This window comes from Arachis hypogaea, chromosome 1 (assembly GCF_003086295.3).
Source record: "Arachis hypogaea cultivar Tifrunner chromosome 1, arahy.Tifrunner.gnm2.J5K5, whole genome shotgun sequence".
Classification (NCBI taxonomy): Eukaryota; Viridiplantae; Streptophyta; class Magnoliopsida; order Fabales; family Fabaceae; genus Arachis; species Arachis hypogaea.
Window position 1 is genome coordinate 15,331,389 of NC_092036.1, and position 19,241 is coordinate 15,350,629.

A 19,241-nucleotide genomic window follows, 5' to 3' on the forward strand; every position below is an offset into this window, starting at 1 on the left:
AATGAGTTTTACTGACAAAGATTGTGAGATCCAGGATCTGCACTCTTTGAGGATGATTGGTGTAGCTAGTAATGTTGATGGTCTCTACATTCTGCACAAGGAAATCAAGACTCTCCCTCATATCATAGCAGTTTCTCGCAACCATATTTCAGGCTCCTTGTGGCATGCTAGACTAGGGCATTCATCGCATGATAGACTAGTTGCATTACAAAAATACTTTGAATTCATTGATTGTACAAAAAGTAAAACACCTTGTCATTCATATCATTTAGGTAAACAAAAGAGATCACCATTTTCTGTTAGTTCAAATGTAGCAGCCACTGTGTTTGACATTCTTCATATTGACATTTGGGGACCTATGTACATTTCCTCCTTTACTGAAAAATGTTATTTCTCACTGTAGTAGATGATTATTCTCGTTTCACTTGGATTTTATTCATGAAAACTAAGGCAAAATCTTCACAGTTAGTTAAGGGCTTTGTTATTTTTGCTAAAACTCAATTTTGTGCTAATGTTAAAACAATTCTCACAGATAATGGCCCTGAGTTCTTAATGCCTACATTTTACAACTCTACTGGTATTACACACCAAAGAACTTGTGTGGAAACGCCACAATAGAATGGGATTGTTGAGTGTAAGCATCAGCACATTCTTGATGTGGCTTGTGCTCTCATGACTCATGCTCATTTGCCAAAATCATTTTGGAATTATAGTGTTGGGCATGCAGATTATCTAATAAACAGATTATGCACTCCTTTTTTGAAAAATAAATCTTCTTATCAAGTTCTCTACAAGTGTCTATCAGATATTTTAAATCTCAAAGTCTTTGGTTGCGTAGCCTATGCTAGCATTCTTAGCAGACACATAGGTAAACTAGATCCAAGAGCCAGGAAATGTCTGCATCTTGGATTCAGGGAGGGTACAAAGGGCTATCTACTATTCGATTTGCAAACTCGAGAAATTTTTCTATGTCGATATGTGCAGTTTTATGAAAATTATTTTCTTTATTTTCACAAATCAAATTCCAACAACAAAGTCACTTCTAACTTTCCAGCAAACATATCTCATCACTTTGACTATAGCTTTTTGCACGGTAATGAAATTCAAGTTCTAAATCAGAATAATTCCAACCCTCAGGATGATGTGAGTCAGCAAAATTTAAATACTCAAATTGATGAAGCACCTCATAATTTAAGTGATAGTGAGGATATCTTGTCTTATGCAGAAATTCATGATCATATAGACACAGGTTCTGCATCAGCATCTGCATCACATGAGGAATCACCAAATTCTTCTCATGTCTCTTGTCAAATTGTGCCTAAAATTTCTGGGGTAAGGAGATCAACTAGACAAACCAGAGCTCCTGCATATTTGGCGGACTATGAATATAAGACCATCAACACTGCTCCATCCAATTCACAGCTCATTACTCAAAGGTATCCAATCTTAGATGTTTTGCCCTACTCTAGACTTTCTCCTATGCATCTTGCATTCTCTCTTGTTATTCAAAATTTAGAGCCTAAAAGCTATGAGGATGCTATAACTCAAGTTTGTTGGAAATGTGCTATTCAAGCTGAACTACTCGCTTTGGAGAAAAACAAGACATGGAAGCTAACCTTCTTGCCATTTGGTAAGAAAGCAATTGGTTGCAAATGGGTGTTTCGTACCAAATATCACCTTGATGGAATCGTTGAAAGGCACAAGGCCAGGCTTGTTGCCAAGGGTTTCACCCAAGTGGCTGGTATTGACTATAAAGACACTTTTAGTCTTGTAGTAAAGTTGGGGACATTGAGAATTGTGTTGGCCGTTGCAGCAGTCAAGGGTTGGCATCTCAAACAAATTAATGTAAACACAGCCTTCTTGCATGGAGAACTTGAAGAGGAAGTTTATATGCAGGTTTCCCAAGGCTTAGAAGCTTCATCAAGGCAGGTTTGCAAGCATGAGATGTCCTTGTATAGATTGAAACAAGCAAATAGACAGTGGAACTGCAAACTAAAATTTATCTTGCTTGAGATGAATTACACTCAATACAAATCAGATTATAGTTTATTTACCAAACAAACTTTCCTGGGATTTACAGCAATTCTTGTGTATGTGGATGACTTGGCATTGGCAGGTGATGATCTAAATGAAATTGAATCAGTCAAAAGAATTCTTCATGACAGATTCAAAATCAAAGACATAGGGAATTTGAAATATTTTCTTGCGTTGGAAGTAGCAAGATCAGAAAATAGAATTTCTTTGTATCAAAGAAAGTATGTCCTTGATCTGCTCAAAGAAACTGGATTTGAAGGTTGTAAACCTGCCACCACCCCCATTAACTATGGAGTAAAACTCAGCAAAGGTGTTGGGGAATTGCTTCATGATTCTACTCAGTATAAAAGAATCATTGAAAAACTTCTGTACTTGTCTAATATCAGACCTAACATAGCTATGCAATTGGTAAGCTAAATCAGTTTCTGGATTGCGCTACCAATGAACATCTAAAGGCAGCTCATCGAGTACTGCGCTATGTGAAGGGATCTTCAGCTGTAGGTCTCTTCTTCTCGACAAAGTCAAATTTGCACCTCACTGGTTTCTCAGATTCTGATTGGGCCGGATGCCTTGATTTTCGCAAATCTACTTCTGCATATTGTTTCTACCTAGGACCTTCCTTGGTAATGTGGAAAAGCAAGAAATAACTCACAGTTGCAGCCTCCTCTTCTGAAGCTGAATATCGAGCATTGGTATTGGCAATCCGAGAAGCTCAGTGGTTAAGCTATGTTCTTCATGATCTTGGTATTTCACTCCAAAAATCAATCAACATATACTGCGATAACAATTCAGCAATTTATATTGCCACCAATCCTGTATTTCACGAGCGGACACAGCATATAGAAGCTGATTGCCACATAGTTCATGACAAGCTACAAGAAAAACTGATTTACCTTCTTCCCATTTCAACCCACAATCAAGCAGTAAATATTCTCACAAAGCCCCTGATCCCTTTCATGCTGCATATTCTAAGCTTGGATTGTTGAACCTTTTCTCCCCCAACAATGCAAGCTTACGGGAGGGTGTTACTTAATATTATTATTGCCACTGCTGTTATTTAATATCAGATAGTGTACAGAGTTAGTTAGTGTGACAGCAATTTCACATAGTTATAGCGTAGCTATCAATAGATAGTTATAAAGCTTGTATTTTTTGAGATTCTTCATTAATGCAAGTTTCATTGCCTAAATTCTTCTCTCCTTCTCTAATCATGTGTTCTTCTTTAATCTCACATGAATTTTTCCACACCGTTCCTTGAGAAGGGTTAGGGCGGCATCCAAGGAGTGCGAGACAGAGAGAATGAGAGGTGGGTACGAGAGTTAACAAAGATATGTCTATTTTAGTAATTTCACATCATATTTTAGTCTGTGTTCATATTTATTCAAATATAATACTAGACTTTATTTTAGTATCTTATCTATTGTATTCAAACATAATACATAAAGAATAATTTTTAGTATTTCTATCTCAGTGTCATATTCTGTCAAAAATAAACGCTATCTAACTGAACATTCCATTTTAGTTAAGGAATTATTGAACGCCCCTTCACGTAATTCTTGTTTAAATGTATCTACACATATTTAAAGAGGATTGTTTTGATAAAATACAACTTTTGAAAAACTAAATTGATCATCGAATCTGTTATCAAATTAATAAAATAAAAAATTAAAAAATTAAATTTTAACTAAAATTTAACTAGAATTAAACTAATATAATAAAATAATAAATTTTATATAAAATATATATTTTAAAATATTAAATTATTTATTGTATTTTATTATTTATTTTAAACTAATTATCTACTAATAAAAGAGTTTGATTTGACTATTTTTTATTGGTTTTTTCATTTTTTTCTTATTCACTCACAGTTAGATTAGTCTTATAGTCAGTGTTCAGTTAATTAGTCGAAGAAAATAATATTTCTAAAAATAAAATATAATAATATTATATATTATAATAATATTATATATTATTCAAAATTCTTTTTTTTTCGAAAAGGTTCACACGCACTTAATAAATTAAATTTGTAATTAATTATTTAATATTATTTAAGATACATTAAATTTTAATTTAGAATTAAATATTGTTTAAAATTTAAAATATAAATATTATAATGTTAAAATTGATAGTTTGAGATTCATTTAATTGAATATAAATAAAAATTTAAATTTGAAATATATATATATATATATATATATATATATATATATATATATATATATATATATATATATATATATATATGAGAGGAAAAATAAATTTTCTTAACGATGATTGATGATATTTTACCTAATGCGTGTTAACTGATAAAGTAATTAAGATCAATAGGATCTCATTCAATATATACTAAATAACTTTTTTTTTTGTGGAATTCTATAAAGGAATGATCATATACATTTTTAATTTTAATTTTACTTTGTCATTTAAGGACATCTTAAAGAATATTAAATAATTAATTACTAACTTTAAAATGATTAAATTAAATTAAAATAAAAATTTATTTTTACTAACTATAAATATTTTACTACCAAAAATAATATATATATAATTAATATAAAAAACCATAATCAAGTGATTTGCAACAACTTTTAAACAAATTCATCACCACCACAAAGTGATTTATAAACTGACAAAATATTTGAAGATGGTTCTAAGACACGTTTTCACATCACACACAATCATCATATCCTCAGTTGATTTATGCGCATTATAAATTTCAGAAAATGAGCAACCTTAATAGAATCAGGTTGTATTTCATGTCATCTCAATTAAATATACAGATATAAATAGTATCTTTTTTAATGATAAATTTGACTAATTTTATCTTTAAGATTATCATCAAATTGATCTTGGAGGTTAATTTTTATATTGCTGAATTATTATATAACCACATCTCTTTTATATTTTGTAGAGTTATAACTTAGTTTTTATAAAATTTAACCTACTTCTCTTAAAAATAAATAGGGCAAGTTTGGAGAGAAGAGAATTATGATCTGATCACTATACATAATTTAGCGATTACAAGCTATAATATAAAGATTAAGTTAAAAAAATCTTAGGATTTTTATCACTCGTAAACAACTACTACTAAAATTATTACGCATAACTTGACTGTAACCCAACGGTATTACAACCTATATAATTCAGAGAAGTTGTCAAAAAAACATTAAAATTCCCAGCACAATTGCATTGTGGTTCCTATACATGCGCTCACTAATAAGGATTAGTTGAAAATATTATCTTGTACATTTAACATAGATGTCATTGAAGTTATTACATATCATTCGAAAATTTAATTATATCACAGAAAAGTCATACCATCAGCATCAGATGATAATCTATATCAGATAAACAAAGTAAAAGGTGAAAGACATCTCACCCACTATACAACACTTTAAAATTAGGTTTTATTGAAATTTTATTTGCTTTAAGCATTGGAGTATTTTTAGTAGATGTTTTATCTATATCTAGTATTTTTTGAAGTCCGACGTTTGGCTCATCTGTGAATTAAAGAAGATAGGACGACGTCTTCCCTTAGAGTAATGCAATTCAATAATGATATTTTTATATAAATATCATATTATAAATCGATAAATAAATTATCATGTTTAATTTAATCATTTATTAATTCATAATATCATTATTAAAATATTCACCTAATAATAAAAGAAAACTTTTAAATTATGTACTTAGAACTCTTAATATTTTCATATGTAAATAAAAATATACCCAAGCAAATAATAATATAAGTTTTAGAATTCCACATAAACCGGCTTAAAATCATAATCATAGTCATTATCAAATAAATATATGGAAAAGCCAAATCTCAAAGTAGATTATGTAGAAAATAGATTTTTTTTAGTTTTTTTAATATTTAAAAAAATTAAGTATGATCTTTTATCTTTAATTTTATAAATAAGACTAAAAATAAATATAAAAAAATAATAAAAAATTAAATTTAATATTAAATACTATCCAATTTTTTTTTTTTTCTATAAAGAAAGGATCCATTCCCGATTATATGTGGTTATGAGATCAGCAGATAAGGAGGCACACCCACGTTACTCTTCACATAATAATTCATAGCCATCTTTGGATGTAGCAGCTTTTTTTGACCTAGACATAATAAACTTTTACTTTAATTTAGACAGAATAATTGAGGAATTCTTTCTCACCACATTCTTGGAAAGGGATTAATCCGTTCATGTTGGGAAAATATGCAATGCAATGAAGGTGGTGGTTGAACAATTATATAAAAGCCATGATATATTTAATAATAAAAAAATATAAGCATGTCTTATAAAATTATTATATATAAATAAAATTTTAATCTTAACTATCAATTTAATTGTTTAATAGCCAAATTTTATTAAAAATCCTGGACTAATGATACGAATATATTTCTTCTAAAAAAAAGTTCCTGAATAATAAGAATGAATGAATGATGCCATTTTTTTAATAAAAAGAGCAATGCTAGGGGGCCAGCAACATTTGTGATTGGTAGCCATCAATTAATCATCAATCATGATTTGATGGTGTAAGATTGATGTTATATTTCATCCAATGGCTCACCTTTCTCTGCTGGTTACATGCTGGCCAAAATGCAATAAAATTGCTGGCCCCCTAGACTTTTCCTAATAAAAAATATTACGTAACTATTAAAATATATTATTTTTATTAATATTTTAAATCTTAACTATTAAATTTTAAATTTTAATTTTTAAATTTTAATTCTAATAATATAAAAATAAATTGTTAGTCCAAAATATTGATTAATAATATTGATAAAATGTATTATTCTTAATATTTTTCTTTTTTTAATTACTTTATTTTTAGATGTATATTTGTTGTCTGTGGGGAACCAATAAAGCTTGTACAACACATAATTTGAATCTTTGGGACTTCTTTAAGATGAGTTCATTTTTTGTACAAAATAACAATACTTACACACACAACTGTGACTGAGCTTTCTGCAAAGATCAAAAGAATGGAATCCATCCGAGTCATCTCCACAAGCTTAGTCCAAGCACCAAACCAAAGCAATGAATCAACTGAAGAGAAGATCCATTTAACCCCTTGGGATCTCATTTTTCTCCCACTTGAAACCATCCAGAAAGGCCTTCTGTTTCAGAAACCCACTAAAACAGAACACCACCATACACCATTCCAAATCAACAACCTCAAACATTCATTCTCCACCACCCTCGCCTTCTTTCCACCCCTCACTGGCCGTTTTGTCATTACACACCACAACGAAGACAAAGATGCCACGTGTCACATCCTCTGCAACAACCAAGGAGCACTCTTCGTCCACGCAGTAGCAGAGAACACAACCGTCAACGACATTCTTCAAGCTAAGTACGTTCCCTCCATTGTTCACTCCTTCTTCCAGCTTAACGGCGTTCACAACCACCAAGGCACGTCCCAGCCACTCTTTGCCGCTCAAGTCACGGAGTTAGTTGACGGAGTCTTCATTGGTTGCACTCTCAATCACACCCTCGGAGACGGCAGGTCGTTTTGGCATTTTGTCAATTCTTGGGCGGAAATCTCGCGCAGCGGCTTCAACAACAAACCATCGAAACTCCCTTCACTCGAACGCGCGTTTCTGGTAAACGACGTTGAGCTTCCAATACGGTTCCCTTTCATAGAAAAAGACTTCGAAATCATACCCAATCCAGAACCGCCGCTACCAGAGAGGTTCTTCCACTTCACAAAGGAGAAAATAGCAAGGCTGAAAGCGAAAGCTAACGCAGAAGCTGGCACAGAGAAAATCAAAATCTCTTCACTGCAATCACTTTTAACACATCTTTGGATCTCTGTTTACCGTTGCAAGCGCGTGGATCCTGAAGATGAACTCTCCTACTTCATTTCACTTGGAGTTAGGCCACGGTTGGTTCCACAGTTGCCGGAGAGTTACTTCGGAAATGCGGCGATTTTCGACAGCGTGAGGATGAGAGCAAGGGAGCTTCTAGAAGGTGGAATTGGAAAGTGTGCTCTTGAGATGAACAAGATGATAGCTTCGTACACTGATGAGAAGGTGAGGAGTCACTTTGAATCTTGGTTGAGAAACCCAACTTTGTTTACTTTGGAGAGAGTGGCTAATAGTAATTCTTTGACGACTAGTAGCTCCCCGCGCTTCGATGTTTATGGTAATGATTTTGGGTGGGGAAAGCCTGTGGCGGTTCGGAGTGGCGTCGCAAACAAGCGTGCCGGAAAGATGACCGTGTTTGCTGGGAATGAAGAAGGTAGTATTGACCTCGAAGTGTGTCTTTCATATGACATCTTGGAGGCTTTGTGGAATGACACTCAGTTCACTATGGATTCCGTTTCATTTCAAGGTGAAGGGTCACATGCAGAGTTATTAGTTGAGAATTTTTAGATAATCTGATATATTTTTATGTAATTTTACCTAAAGAAAAACAAATGTATTAGAGTTTGAGTTTCTACATAATTCAATCTAATGAGTGGTGGGGCTTTTGTATTTAGTTGTTCAGTTAGTTTGACTGTCTTTGGATTCTGTCCCAAGATTCTTGCATCTTTGCTGTGGGCATTGTGAATTCAATAATATTCTTGTAAGTACTTTAATTTAAGGCAGCTATTCCCATGAAGATACCAAAAACATCTTCTCATAATGATTCTTGTTTAAAAAGTATAACTTATTTATTTTGTAGCACTTTAAATAAAAGTAACATTTTTACTTCAAATAAAATTAAGTCCTACAATCTATTATCCAATAATCAAAATAATATATCTTCACATGATGATAATCATTAAATCTTCATTGGAGTAGCCAACTTAATTTAATTTGTCGTTTGAGCTTTGTTATAGCTTGTGAATTCAGATGTTTAGCAATGTGATGCCATGTTGTTCCACTTCTATAGTGCTCTCAAATGAAAGGTAATGTATGTTCTGCTGAGAAAGCCCTTGAAGTACATAATGTCCTTTGAATTATTATCTATTTATTGCATCATTAATTTTTTTATATCTTTTCTTTATTTTATAAAAGATGTTGAAGTTTTATTAATTATTATTAATATAAAAAATAAAAAATATATAGTATTCCTCTTATTTATTAGTGTTAACTGTTTTAAAATTATTACAATATAAAATAGTATTTTGTAACAATATTTTTTAACACAAAAACTGAAACTTGTTACAAAATTGGTAATAAATTTAATAAGTAAACTCTTTTTTATAAAAATTTAGATTTTTATGTCATAACATTTTGTTACAAAATATTACTTATTTTTGTAACATGTTTTATTCTTTTAGTTACAAAAATAGAAGATTCATTTTGCAACCTTTAATTAAATAAATGATATATCAATTAATTTTCTAAACACGCTAATTGAACATTTATATAATATATAATCATATAGATAATTAAAATATCTTACATGTAATTAAATTTTTTTTATAATAAAATAAGTTCTACAAATTCAACCAAACACAACTTTTTTCTAACATAAAATTTGTATCATATATGATTTATAGCCCTTGCCACTTCTAGCATGTTTCGGTCAATGTAAAATCTAGAATGTTGTCATTAATTTGTGTTTTGAAAAATATAAACAATGAAAACTAAAATTAAAAAATAACACATAACACTATCTTCATCAGAGTAAAAATTAAATTAGAACCCACAAGTTTAAATTAACTAATTATTTGAAAATCTATTCTCAAAGCTCAAAACCAACCAATCAAAGATGCAAATTATCAAGAATTTATAATTCAATATAAACTTGGCTAATTAATCACAATTCAATCACAACTTAGTGAACAAATTCATTAAATTTGTATAAGTATCAATTGTCAAACAATAACTATAAAAACACAAACATTCTCCCAAAATCCTCCTAACAAATATACTTAACTTTTTTTTATGTTTTTACATTAACGAAGTTCCGTAGTGAGTAAGGGTGACAACATACACTATACCCGCGAGTACCCAACTTGATCCAACCCAATCGGATATGGTTGTCAACCTGATCCGCAACGGGTAGGGTAAGATGTGGGTAGGATAGGGTGTCGATTGAGTCTCAACCCTACTGGACCAATCCGCATCCTATATATATATTAAACTATGTTTCAAGTATATGTTGAACCAAAGACCTCTTAATGTAAAAGATTCTTAGCCACTAAGAGAAGATTATTAATTGATAATTTAATATGTTTTCCTTTTACATAAAAGTCAGTTCTATTTTAAATTATAATCAAGTTATATAATAATGTTACATCTTTTTGGTAACTCACGGGTACGGTTGCGTATCCACGGGTTAAAAACAGGTAGGGTTAGGGTTGGGATATTCTCAACCGTTGGATAAAATATGGTTGAATTTATATAAAAATCTCAACTCGTGGGGTGGGGTTAGGGTTGGATCTAAACCCTACTCCATCCATTGCCACCCCTAGTAGTGAGGTTCATGTTAAAACACAAAATAAAAATATTACAATAGTTGTCATAATGAAAGTCCAAACCTAAAAAGAGAAAGTTCCAAAGCCACACTATTAAAATTTAACAAAGCAGTGAAGCACTATTTTAATAAATGCTCCATTTTTTGTAGTACCCCTGACATCGCACTCCTCCATCACGCTATAGCGGTGACATTTCCCCTCACGTCGTTGTCCTCCATTGCGTCGCGGGCAAGGTTTTGAAAATCGGACCAAACTAGCCGGTTCGACCGGGTTAACCAAAAATCAGTCACCTGGCCAGTCTTGTCGACCCCAGAATCGTCTGTAAAAAATCGGTAAAAAAATCAGTGGTTAATCGGTAAACCGACCAAACCGGTCAGATTTTTAAAAGTTTCGGTTTTTTAATATCCCACAAAACGACGTCGTTTTGATGCCGAAAAAAAAAGAAAGAAAAGAAAACATATTACCCACATAGCTGTTGGGAATAATACACCATTCCCCCTTGAGAAAATACCTTTGACAGAGAAATAAAATAGACACAATCACAACACAAGAATTTAACGTGGAAACTCCAATTACTGGAGAAAAAAACCACGGCCGTTGTCAAATGACAACCAGAGAATATCACTATGTGAAAATTGTTACAACACATAGACTTCTTTCTCTCTAACACCGGCACCCCAGTACACCCACACTCTCTCAAATAAAATATCTAACTACACCTCACAACACTCTTTAATCAAAGAGTATAGAGAAAAAGAAAAATCAGATACAAACTTAAAGTGTTTCTGACTGGTGCATAAACAAATGGAGAACTTAGCCTCATATTTATAGCCTAGGCCACCCACTCCATTTGCTATCCTAAGCAATGTGGGACTAATTCAACCAATTCCTAACAATCTCCACCTTGATTGAAATAGTCACACATCTTCAGCTTCCATTGTCAACACCGACAATTCTTTGCTGCCATTGTCTATACCGACAATCATAGTTCAGAGAACTATCATACTATACCATGAAAGTATTCTCACCTGGAATTAGACCACTCCAAGCATTTCGCCTTGGTACAGATCGAAACCTTGCTGAAAATTCATGGTGTAACTTCCGAATTGGCTTTTCCTGGAAGTTCTTCAGCCATCGACCTAACTCCGCCACACACCTTGCATCTCAACGCCAACCAACGCCCGTGTGCAATTGTGGACCCGATTGCCACAACTTATCCTTATCCATGGCAGTGCGATAATACCATGAGGATACTTCTTGTCTTCTAGAGAACATCATCTTCTCTCATAGAGAGAGCAACCAGAGATCTTCTTTTTCAACGCCTTGTGCAAACCTGATTGTATCAACACATCATTGACTTGTATTTGCCACAAGCCAAAATTGATTCTTCCATCAAATTTCTCTATTTCAAGCTTCACAGCACTTGAATATCCTGACATTGTTGCAACCGTATACTGGAATAGTATAACTCAACTGTAGACCGTGCATTAGGAAGGGTCCCCAGGAAAAAGAGGTGGGTCACAATGGACACACTTAAATACCAAGTATTTCCTTAGCCAGAACATTTCCAAACTGCACTCTCACAGTGTCACACTGCCTTCCAGCAACAACAACAGCAACCAAAGCTCAACCTCAAGCCACAGGACAAAATTCTTTTCTGATGTGGAAGGTCAGACTAGGCTGCAACCACAGAGCATACTAAGAATAAATCCCACCGAATCGAAGCTCTGATACCACTTGTTGGGAATAATACACCATTCCCCCTTGAGAAAATACCTTTGACAGAAAAATAAAATAGACACAATCACAACACAAGAATTTAACGTGGAAACTCCAATTACCGGAGAAAAAAACCACGGACGTTGTCAAATGACAACCAGAGAATATCACTATGTGAAAATTGTTACAACACATAGACTTCTTTCTCTCTAACACCGGCACCCCAGTACACCCACACTCTCTCAAAGAAAATATCTAACTACACCTTATAACACTCTCTAATCAAAGAGTATAGAGAAAAAAAATCAGATACAAGCTTAAAGTGTTTCTGACTGGTGCAAAAACAAATGGAGAACTTAGTCTCATATTTATAGCCTAGGCCACCCACTCCATTTGCTATCCTAAGCAATGTGGGACTAATTCAACCAAATCCTAACAATAGCTGACCCAACCCATCCCTCGAAGAGCCACTCACCACGCCTCCCTCAACCCTAATTTCCTCTTCCAATCTTCCTCTAACGGGCAGAAGGAACTCCCCCATCCTTACCACAATCGATGCCAGTAGTGACCACCAGCGGTTGTCATCGTCGCAGATCGAAGCTGCTGTAAGTGGCGTTGTCGTCTGATAGTTTGAACTTTGAAGCTTTTGTCGTCGGCGTCGTCTGGTTGTCGGAAACATGCTTTGAAGATTCTGTCATCGTCGTCGTCGAGCATCTGTTCTGCCGCCATAAACTATAAGCCTTCTCTGCTTCCTACGCAGTGAGTTCTTGTGTTTTTCAATTAATTTTTTTATTGTTAATTAATTATATGAATTGTTGTTGTTCTTTACTCCACTGATTTGATTTCAGTTAATTTCTTTATTTTGTTAATTATATGAATTGATGCAGAGTTCTTCTACTTTTTAGTTTTTTTTATTTTGTTAATTATATGAATTAATAATTCTGTAATTCAAATTTTTGCTTAATATAATTTAGGGCAAAGCTTGTAGAGTAGCGGACAAAGGAACTCGCAACTTGAAGCTCTAGGAGAGGAAGGGAACGCACCGTCAGAGAGAGTAAAAAAGGATTAGGGCAAAAAAGGTTGGGTTTTTTATTAAAAAAATGAAAATAAGATGGAATAGAGAAAGGGATGAGGGCAACCTACCTGGATGATAGAGGAGAAACATAACTCTGGCGACAGAGGGAGCGGAAGCGGCAGCTCTTTCAATGGTGGCAGTGGAGACAAGAAGAGCAACTCCATTTGAAGCAATGAAACACGATACAGGGACTTGACACAGACTTTGGAGGAGAATAAAAGTGGGTAGTGCTAGCGGAGGGTGGCCGAAGGGGCTGCCGGAGGTAGTTGCAGGGGAGATAGAAGAGAGAGGAAAATGGTGGAGAGATAAGAGTGTTCTCGAAAGTGAGGGGAGAGGACCGCGCATTTTGAATTTAGATAAAGTTTACCGTCAGATTTACCTTCGTATTTATAAGGCATTGCATATGACCAAAATGTAGAATTCTATTAATTGTGCTTTACCGGCGGATTCGGTAATTCTGATGGTAATGCTCGCACCATTTTTTTCATTCCCTCCAAATATTTTCGGCGGATTTATCATTGGAAAATTTAATCCGACGATAACTTTTTTTCCGACGAATTTATTGCCATAGCCGCCGGTAAATCCGCTGCTAACGTCCGATGCTAAATCCAACGATAAATCTGATGGTATTCAACATTTTTCTTATAGTTTTCGTGGGTTTTTCCAAGCGGGTTTTCTTGGAGGGGGTTTTAACGAGGCATTCATACATGCATAATGTCACGACCCACATTTTCTGAAAATATAAATATAAATAAATTATAGTTTATTTTATAAATTGGAATTTCTTATTTTAGAAATTATTTTATTATGAGTAATTAAATTAATTTTATAACTATTTGAATTCAATCAAATTCATATTCTTATATATTTTTTTATGATGAAATATTTTTCGTAATTAAAACTATAATTCTAGTAATTTATAAATAATAAAAATTATATGTATATTTTAATTTGAGTAATTGATATTTTTAATTTAAAAGTAGAGTTTAGTTAAATAATATTATTATTGAGTTCATTATCCGCCGATATGAGTAAATGTCGGTACTCTTCGGTGAATTTAGCTTTGCTAAAGATGCACCGTATATCTTTTATCATTATGTTGCTAATGTCATTTATGTTAGTAACTCATATATATTGTTACTTGTGTTTTAATATATCCAGCTTTTATAATTATCCGTTAAGATATTTATAATTTGAATCGCTAACTCAGCAGTTTAAGAATATAACACGTGTCTCATAATGTGATACATGCTCTTATAACACATAATCAAATTTAATCTCATCCTTCCCTTCATTTTGACTGAAGCCTAGAAAGGAAGAGAGAGTGAGCATGAGAAACTCCATGGAAGCCACGAACCTTCGGTGCTCGATTTCTTGTGATCCGTAACTCTAATAAAAAATCTAATCAGATAAAAGTGTTCGTATCTTCCTCCTCTACATGTTGGCATCACTTTTGTTTGGTTGAAGTTGATAGTGACATAACTCTCATTCCCCTTGAGTTCGGCCAATTGAAATTCTAGGAGGCACAGATGATTTCTGATGTTTTCTTTTTCAACAGCTCAGTCAAAAAACTTCTCCGGAATTTTTGTTGTTTTAATTTCGTATGGAGGTAAGGGTTGGTTTTAAAATTAAAATATTTTGGATTTTGAATGTCTGATAAATTTAGTAGATTAATACAAATAGATGAATGTTTGAGATATAAATGATTTTCTGTTGTGATTGAAAGGTTATATTTGTTGGTGATTGGTTGTTTTCTGAGTTTTTGGTAAAATTGATGGAATATGTTAATTTTGCATTTTAAATTGAAAATAAAAATGATTGATTTTGAATGACGGATTTGAAAACGTTGACTTGAATTGTTGGTTTCGTTGAGTTGAGGTTGAAAAGAGGGGACCCGTGTTGCGTGGTAAACTCCAGTTTTTAGGGGAGGTGCTGCCAGAATTTTTCTAAGAATTTGAAGAAGTTTTGCTTGAGAGTTATGTATTTTGGGGTTTTGTTTTTTAAACGGAATTAAAAATGGATTTTGAAATCGATTTGAGACTTGTTTTGGTGAAAAGGAGTTTAATAAAAGAGAAATGGATTTGAATTATTTTTAAAGAGAGATTTTGATATTGGGAAAGACTTGGGCAGTATGCAAGGGTTGTGGCTTAGTCCCACTTGCTCTGGGTCGAATTCTTAAAAGATTGTGGTTTTGAATTTGAGCTATGACCTGGCAAGGATCGTGGTGGTGTACCACTTGTCCAATGTCGCGATGGACGTGGGGATAGTGGTTGTTTACCGCCTACGGATTGTGAATGTGTTTGTGGGGATTGTGGTTATTTACCGCCCACGGGTGTGCTGTTTTCCAATTGAAAACGTCTATGGGGATCGAGGTGATTTACTGCTCACCAGGTGAGGATTGTGGTACTGTACTGCTCACCAATTTTCAAGAGGACGATGTCCGAGTTAGCTATCGGACATATCGGGTTGGCTATATAACCGATAGATGAGACTCATCAGCCATAGGACATACATACATCATACTTGTTTGTGCATACTTCTCTGTGATATGTGTTTTTATGATTGTGTGTGTGTGTGTGTGCTTCTTGACGTGTGATTTTCTCTGTATTTCTAGTTTATTAAGGTTGTTTGTATCACGAGGTTTGTTGCTATTGGCCATCTGTTGAAGATTGTAAGTATTCTATTGTGGAATTCCTGTGTAGCAAATAATAAAATGAACATAACTATACACCCCGTCACTACTAAGAACTCCCCAGTTCTTACCCGCTATTTTCACCCTTTTCAGCTACAGGTGCGAAAGTTTAGTGCAGAGCTACAGGAGCATAGAAGATTATGTTCATGAGTTGATTTGTTAGAATTTATTTTTCCCTCATCGTTTATTATTTTGGTTTTTAGAGGGGTAGGACTTATATTTGAGGATCTTTGAATAAGTCCATGTATATAATGCTATGTGAATATATATACTTTTTATGATTAAGTGATTTAAAATAAAGTTTTCTCTCGTTTTCTTAATTAAATTTCGGTTCGTATTCGTGAAGGCTCAATATTAAATAAAGATAGTATATAATAAAAAGGTTTAGAGGTAAGTAACTCCTAAACTTTTGGTACGATCACGAGGAGCTAAAAGTTAGGGTATTTCAAATAAGAAGTGTTTGTCCGACATGTTATATCAGGCGTAACACATCCTCTCTTCAGGGTCCGGGGCCTCTAGCACATAATGCTTCTCGTCCTCTTGGCTACTACATATCCTATGTTTAAGTTGGAACTGCTCTAACATCTCCCTATCTACTACAGACACGGCAGCCAAGATCGTGTTGTTTACCCAGTCTAAGTCGGTGGGGATGTTAGAAGGCATGATTTGTACTACAGACTAAGACATAAAAGTATACTTACAAAAAAAAGTAACCAAGTTACTACACACAAACAAGTCGGCTGTATTATCTGCAAAAGTCTAGAAGGACAAAAAGTATAAATATTAGACACAAATTGGGCAATACCACAGTGTAACTATACACAACTCATCATTATCAACTAACACTATATGCATGGTCACAAGGGGTATGATTCTCAAATGGCGCCATTCTCAAAATCAACAAACGACACCATTTGAGGGCAATATACACCAGAAGAGACCACGGTTCACAACACAAAGAAATACACAGCATTTTATACAAAACAAGGATGTCAAGGTCCCATCAAGAATCAGTCACCTTTATAGTATTTTTTCAAGAAAAAAATTTGAAGCCCTACGAACACAATACAGAAGCTATGCAACTCCAAGAAATTACATTCAACAAAATCTTACAAAGATTCAAAAGTTTAAAGGATCTACCTCTACACTGTATACCAATAAAAAATGGAAAGCATGCAAGTAAAAGAAAGAAATTATGAAAAAATAACCTTTCAATGATGAGGAAAATAGAGCAACAAACTCTAGAAAATAGCAAAGGCAAGAACAACTACCAGAAATGAGAAGTAAGGGTTAATAAATATCTTGGGAAGGAATACAATTTTTTTTAGAGAAGAAACAAAGTTTTTCGAAGAAGAAGAAGCGAAAAAGGATAAGAGAATGTATTACGTTTATATAGTGATAGGGGTAAAAGAGTAAAAGTCACTCCATTTTAAATTATGGCACACGTTTTTCGAAAAAACCGTTCTAGCAGCTACAAAATAAAACTTCATAAAACGTTACAACTGTTCAAAAGCACGTCAAGTACCCGACCTTTATAGATGCCAAGCATGTCAGATTAACCGACTTGATAAAATCGGGAAGTTAGCGCGAATGAACTTTTCGAACGACCTTAATTGAACTCCACGACCGACTTAATCAAATGCTTGAGCCCGACTTATAAAAACTTGATCTCAAGAAGTAGCACTATTCATACCCTGACCCACTAAAAGAGCCAGGGTCGAAATGATTAAAAGCCCAATCGACACTACAAAACCAGAGTGGTGATCTATACTATGGCCTACCGACCTCAGACACGGTGACATAGGCCTAGCCCTACTTATTTAAATAAGTAACCAACTCCTATAATCTCTCCTAATAATCTAGAAAGGAGATCTTAATAACCTTCCTAATAAAAGGGAACAATTATCTACCATTAAAAGTGGAATCACTTCAAAAAGTGGTTATTGGCTCGCCACCTATAACTATAAATACCCTGACATCCTCAGGTATTTTTCGAACACCAATCTACTAAAACCTGCCTAAAATCTTTGCTAACTTAAATATTAGAGTCCCTTGCATATATCACCCACCGCCTTTGCTTACAAAGAGTTCAGACAACTTCACCTCGCTGGAGAAAACGTCAGACCCATTCTCATAGGAGTCTGAACCTCACATTTATACTCAAATCACTTTAGTTTCAGGTAACCTCCAGAACAACATCTAATATAATTGTATAATTCATAAGTTAATCGTAAGCAAAATTAATTATCAATTTAATATAATATAATTAATCAACTAATTAATTATATCTTAAATAGTTAGTTGGTAATTAGTGAATTATTTAAACAGATAGTTTAGTTATTGAGAGTTTCTTATTCGTTAGATAATATCTTGGAAACGGATTTTAGATTTTATACAGATATCTCATACACAAAGTCTTATGCTTTTTGAACCTTGATCTAATAGTAATCATTCTCTTACTTTGAGAAAATTTGAGGCAAAAATACCTAAAATTCATGTGTGTAATCTAAACCAAAATTTAGCCCGAGAAAGAATGATAAAAGAATATCTAAATATCTTAGATAAGTGAATTTGAATCGAAGGAGTTTGAGAAGGATATTCAAAACACTATTTTGTAACACTATTTGATATAATGAAAATCTCAACTATTAAGGTTTGGATGTAGATAAATTTTGGCCAAATCATCATATATATTGTTGTATGACTGGTTTTATACTTTTATCCATTACTTTTTTTTTATCCATTTTAACACATCAGGAAACGTTTTGTTCGAATATGAAGTTAAGAATGTTTATTTTTCACTTATCATAAGTTCAAAGACTGATTTTAGAAATCGTTTCTAACACGAATCACCACCCTTTCTCGTGCATTTTCTAGCTATTTCATGAGATTGTAGTGTCCATGCATTGACAATGACTACACAGGCCAATTTTTTTTTTTGCCCACCAAGACAAAGTCATTTTACCCTTGGAAAAGGTGGAAGGACCACTATAGTACCCAAAGGTCAATTTTGAGAACGACAATAGTGTAATTAAAACTTCAGAGACTAAATCGATACTCATTGTGAATCTCAAACTTCTATAGAAATTTGGTCAACACTATCGCATTAATCCACATCCATGGTAAGACGCTACGAAACATTTTTCAACAGTACCTAGCATGAAAACGCACCTCGATTGAAAATAGAATAGTATTGTTCCAACATGTGTATTTTGCAGCAGTGAAATATTTCAAGATTCATCTGCTGAAACAAGGAAATCAACTAGTGGGTCCAGTCCACAAAACAACTCAGTCCACAAAATCAAG

The 19,241-nt window shown here is 33.5% G+C and overlaps 1 protein-coding gene across 1 annotated transcript; it reads left to right on the top strand.

The window, feature by feature from the left end:
- The first annotated feature begins 6,888 nt into the window (after nucleotides 1-6,888).
- LOC112799056 (uncharacterized acetyltransferase At3g50280) lies at nucleotides 6,889-8,653 on the top strand. The gene has a single exon (XM_025841667.3). The coding sequence runs from the start codon at nucleotides 7,022-7,024 to the stop codon at nucleotides 8,411-8,413; it is 1,392 nt and encodes a 463-aa protein (XP_025697452.1). The 5' UTR covers nucleotides 6,889-7,021; the 3' UTR covers nucleotides 8,414-8,653.
- Nucleotides 8,654-19,241: the final 10,588 nt, after the last annotated feature.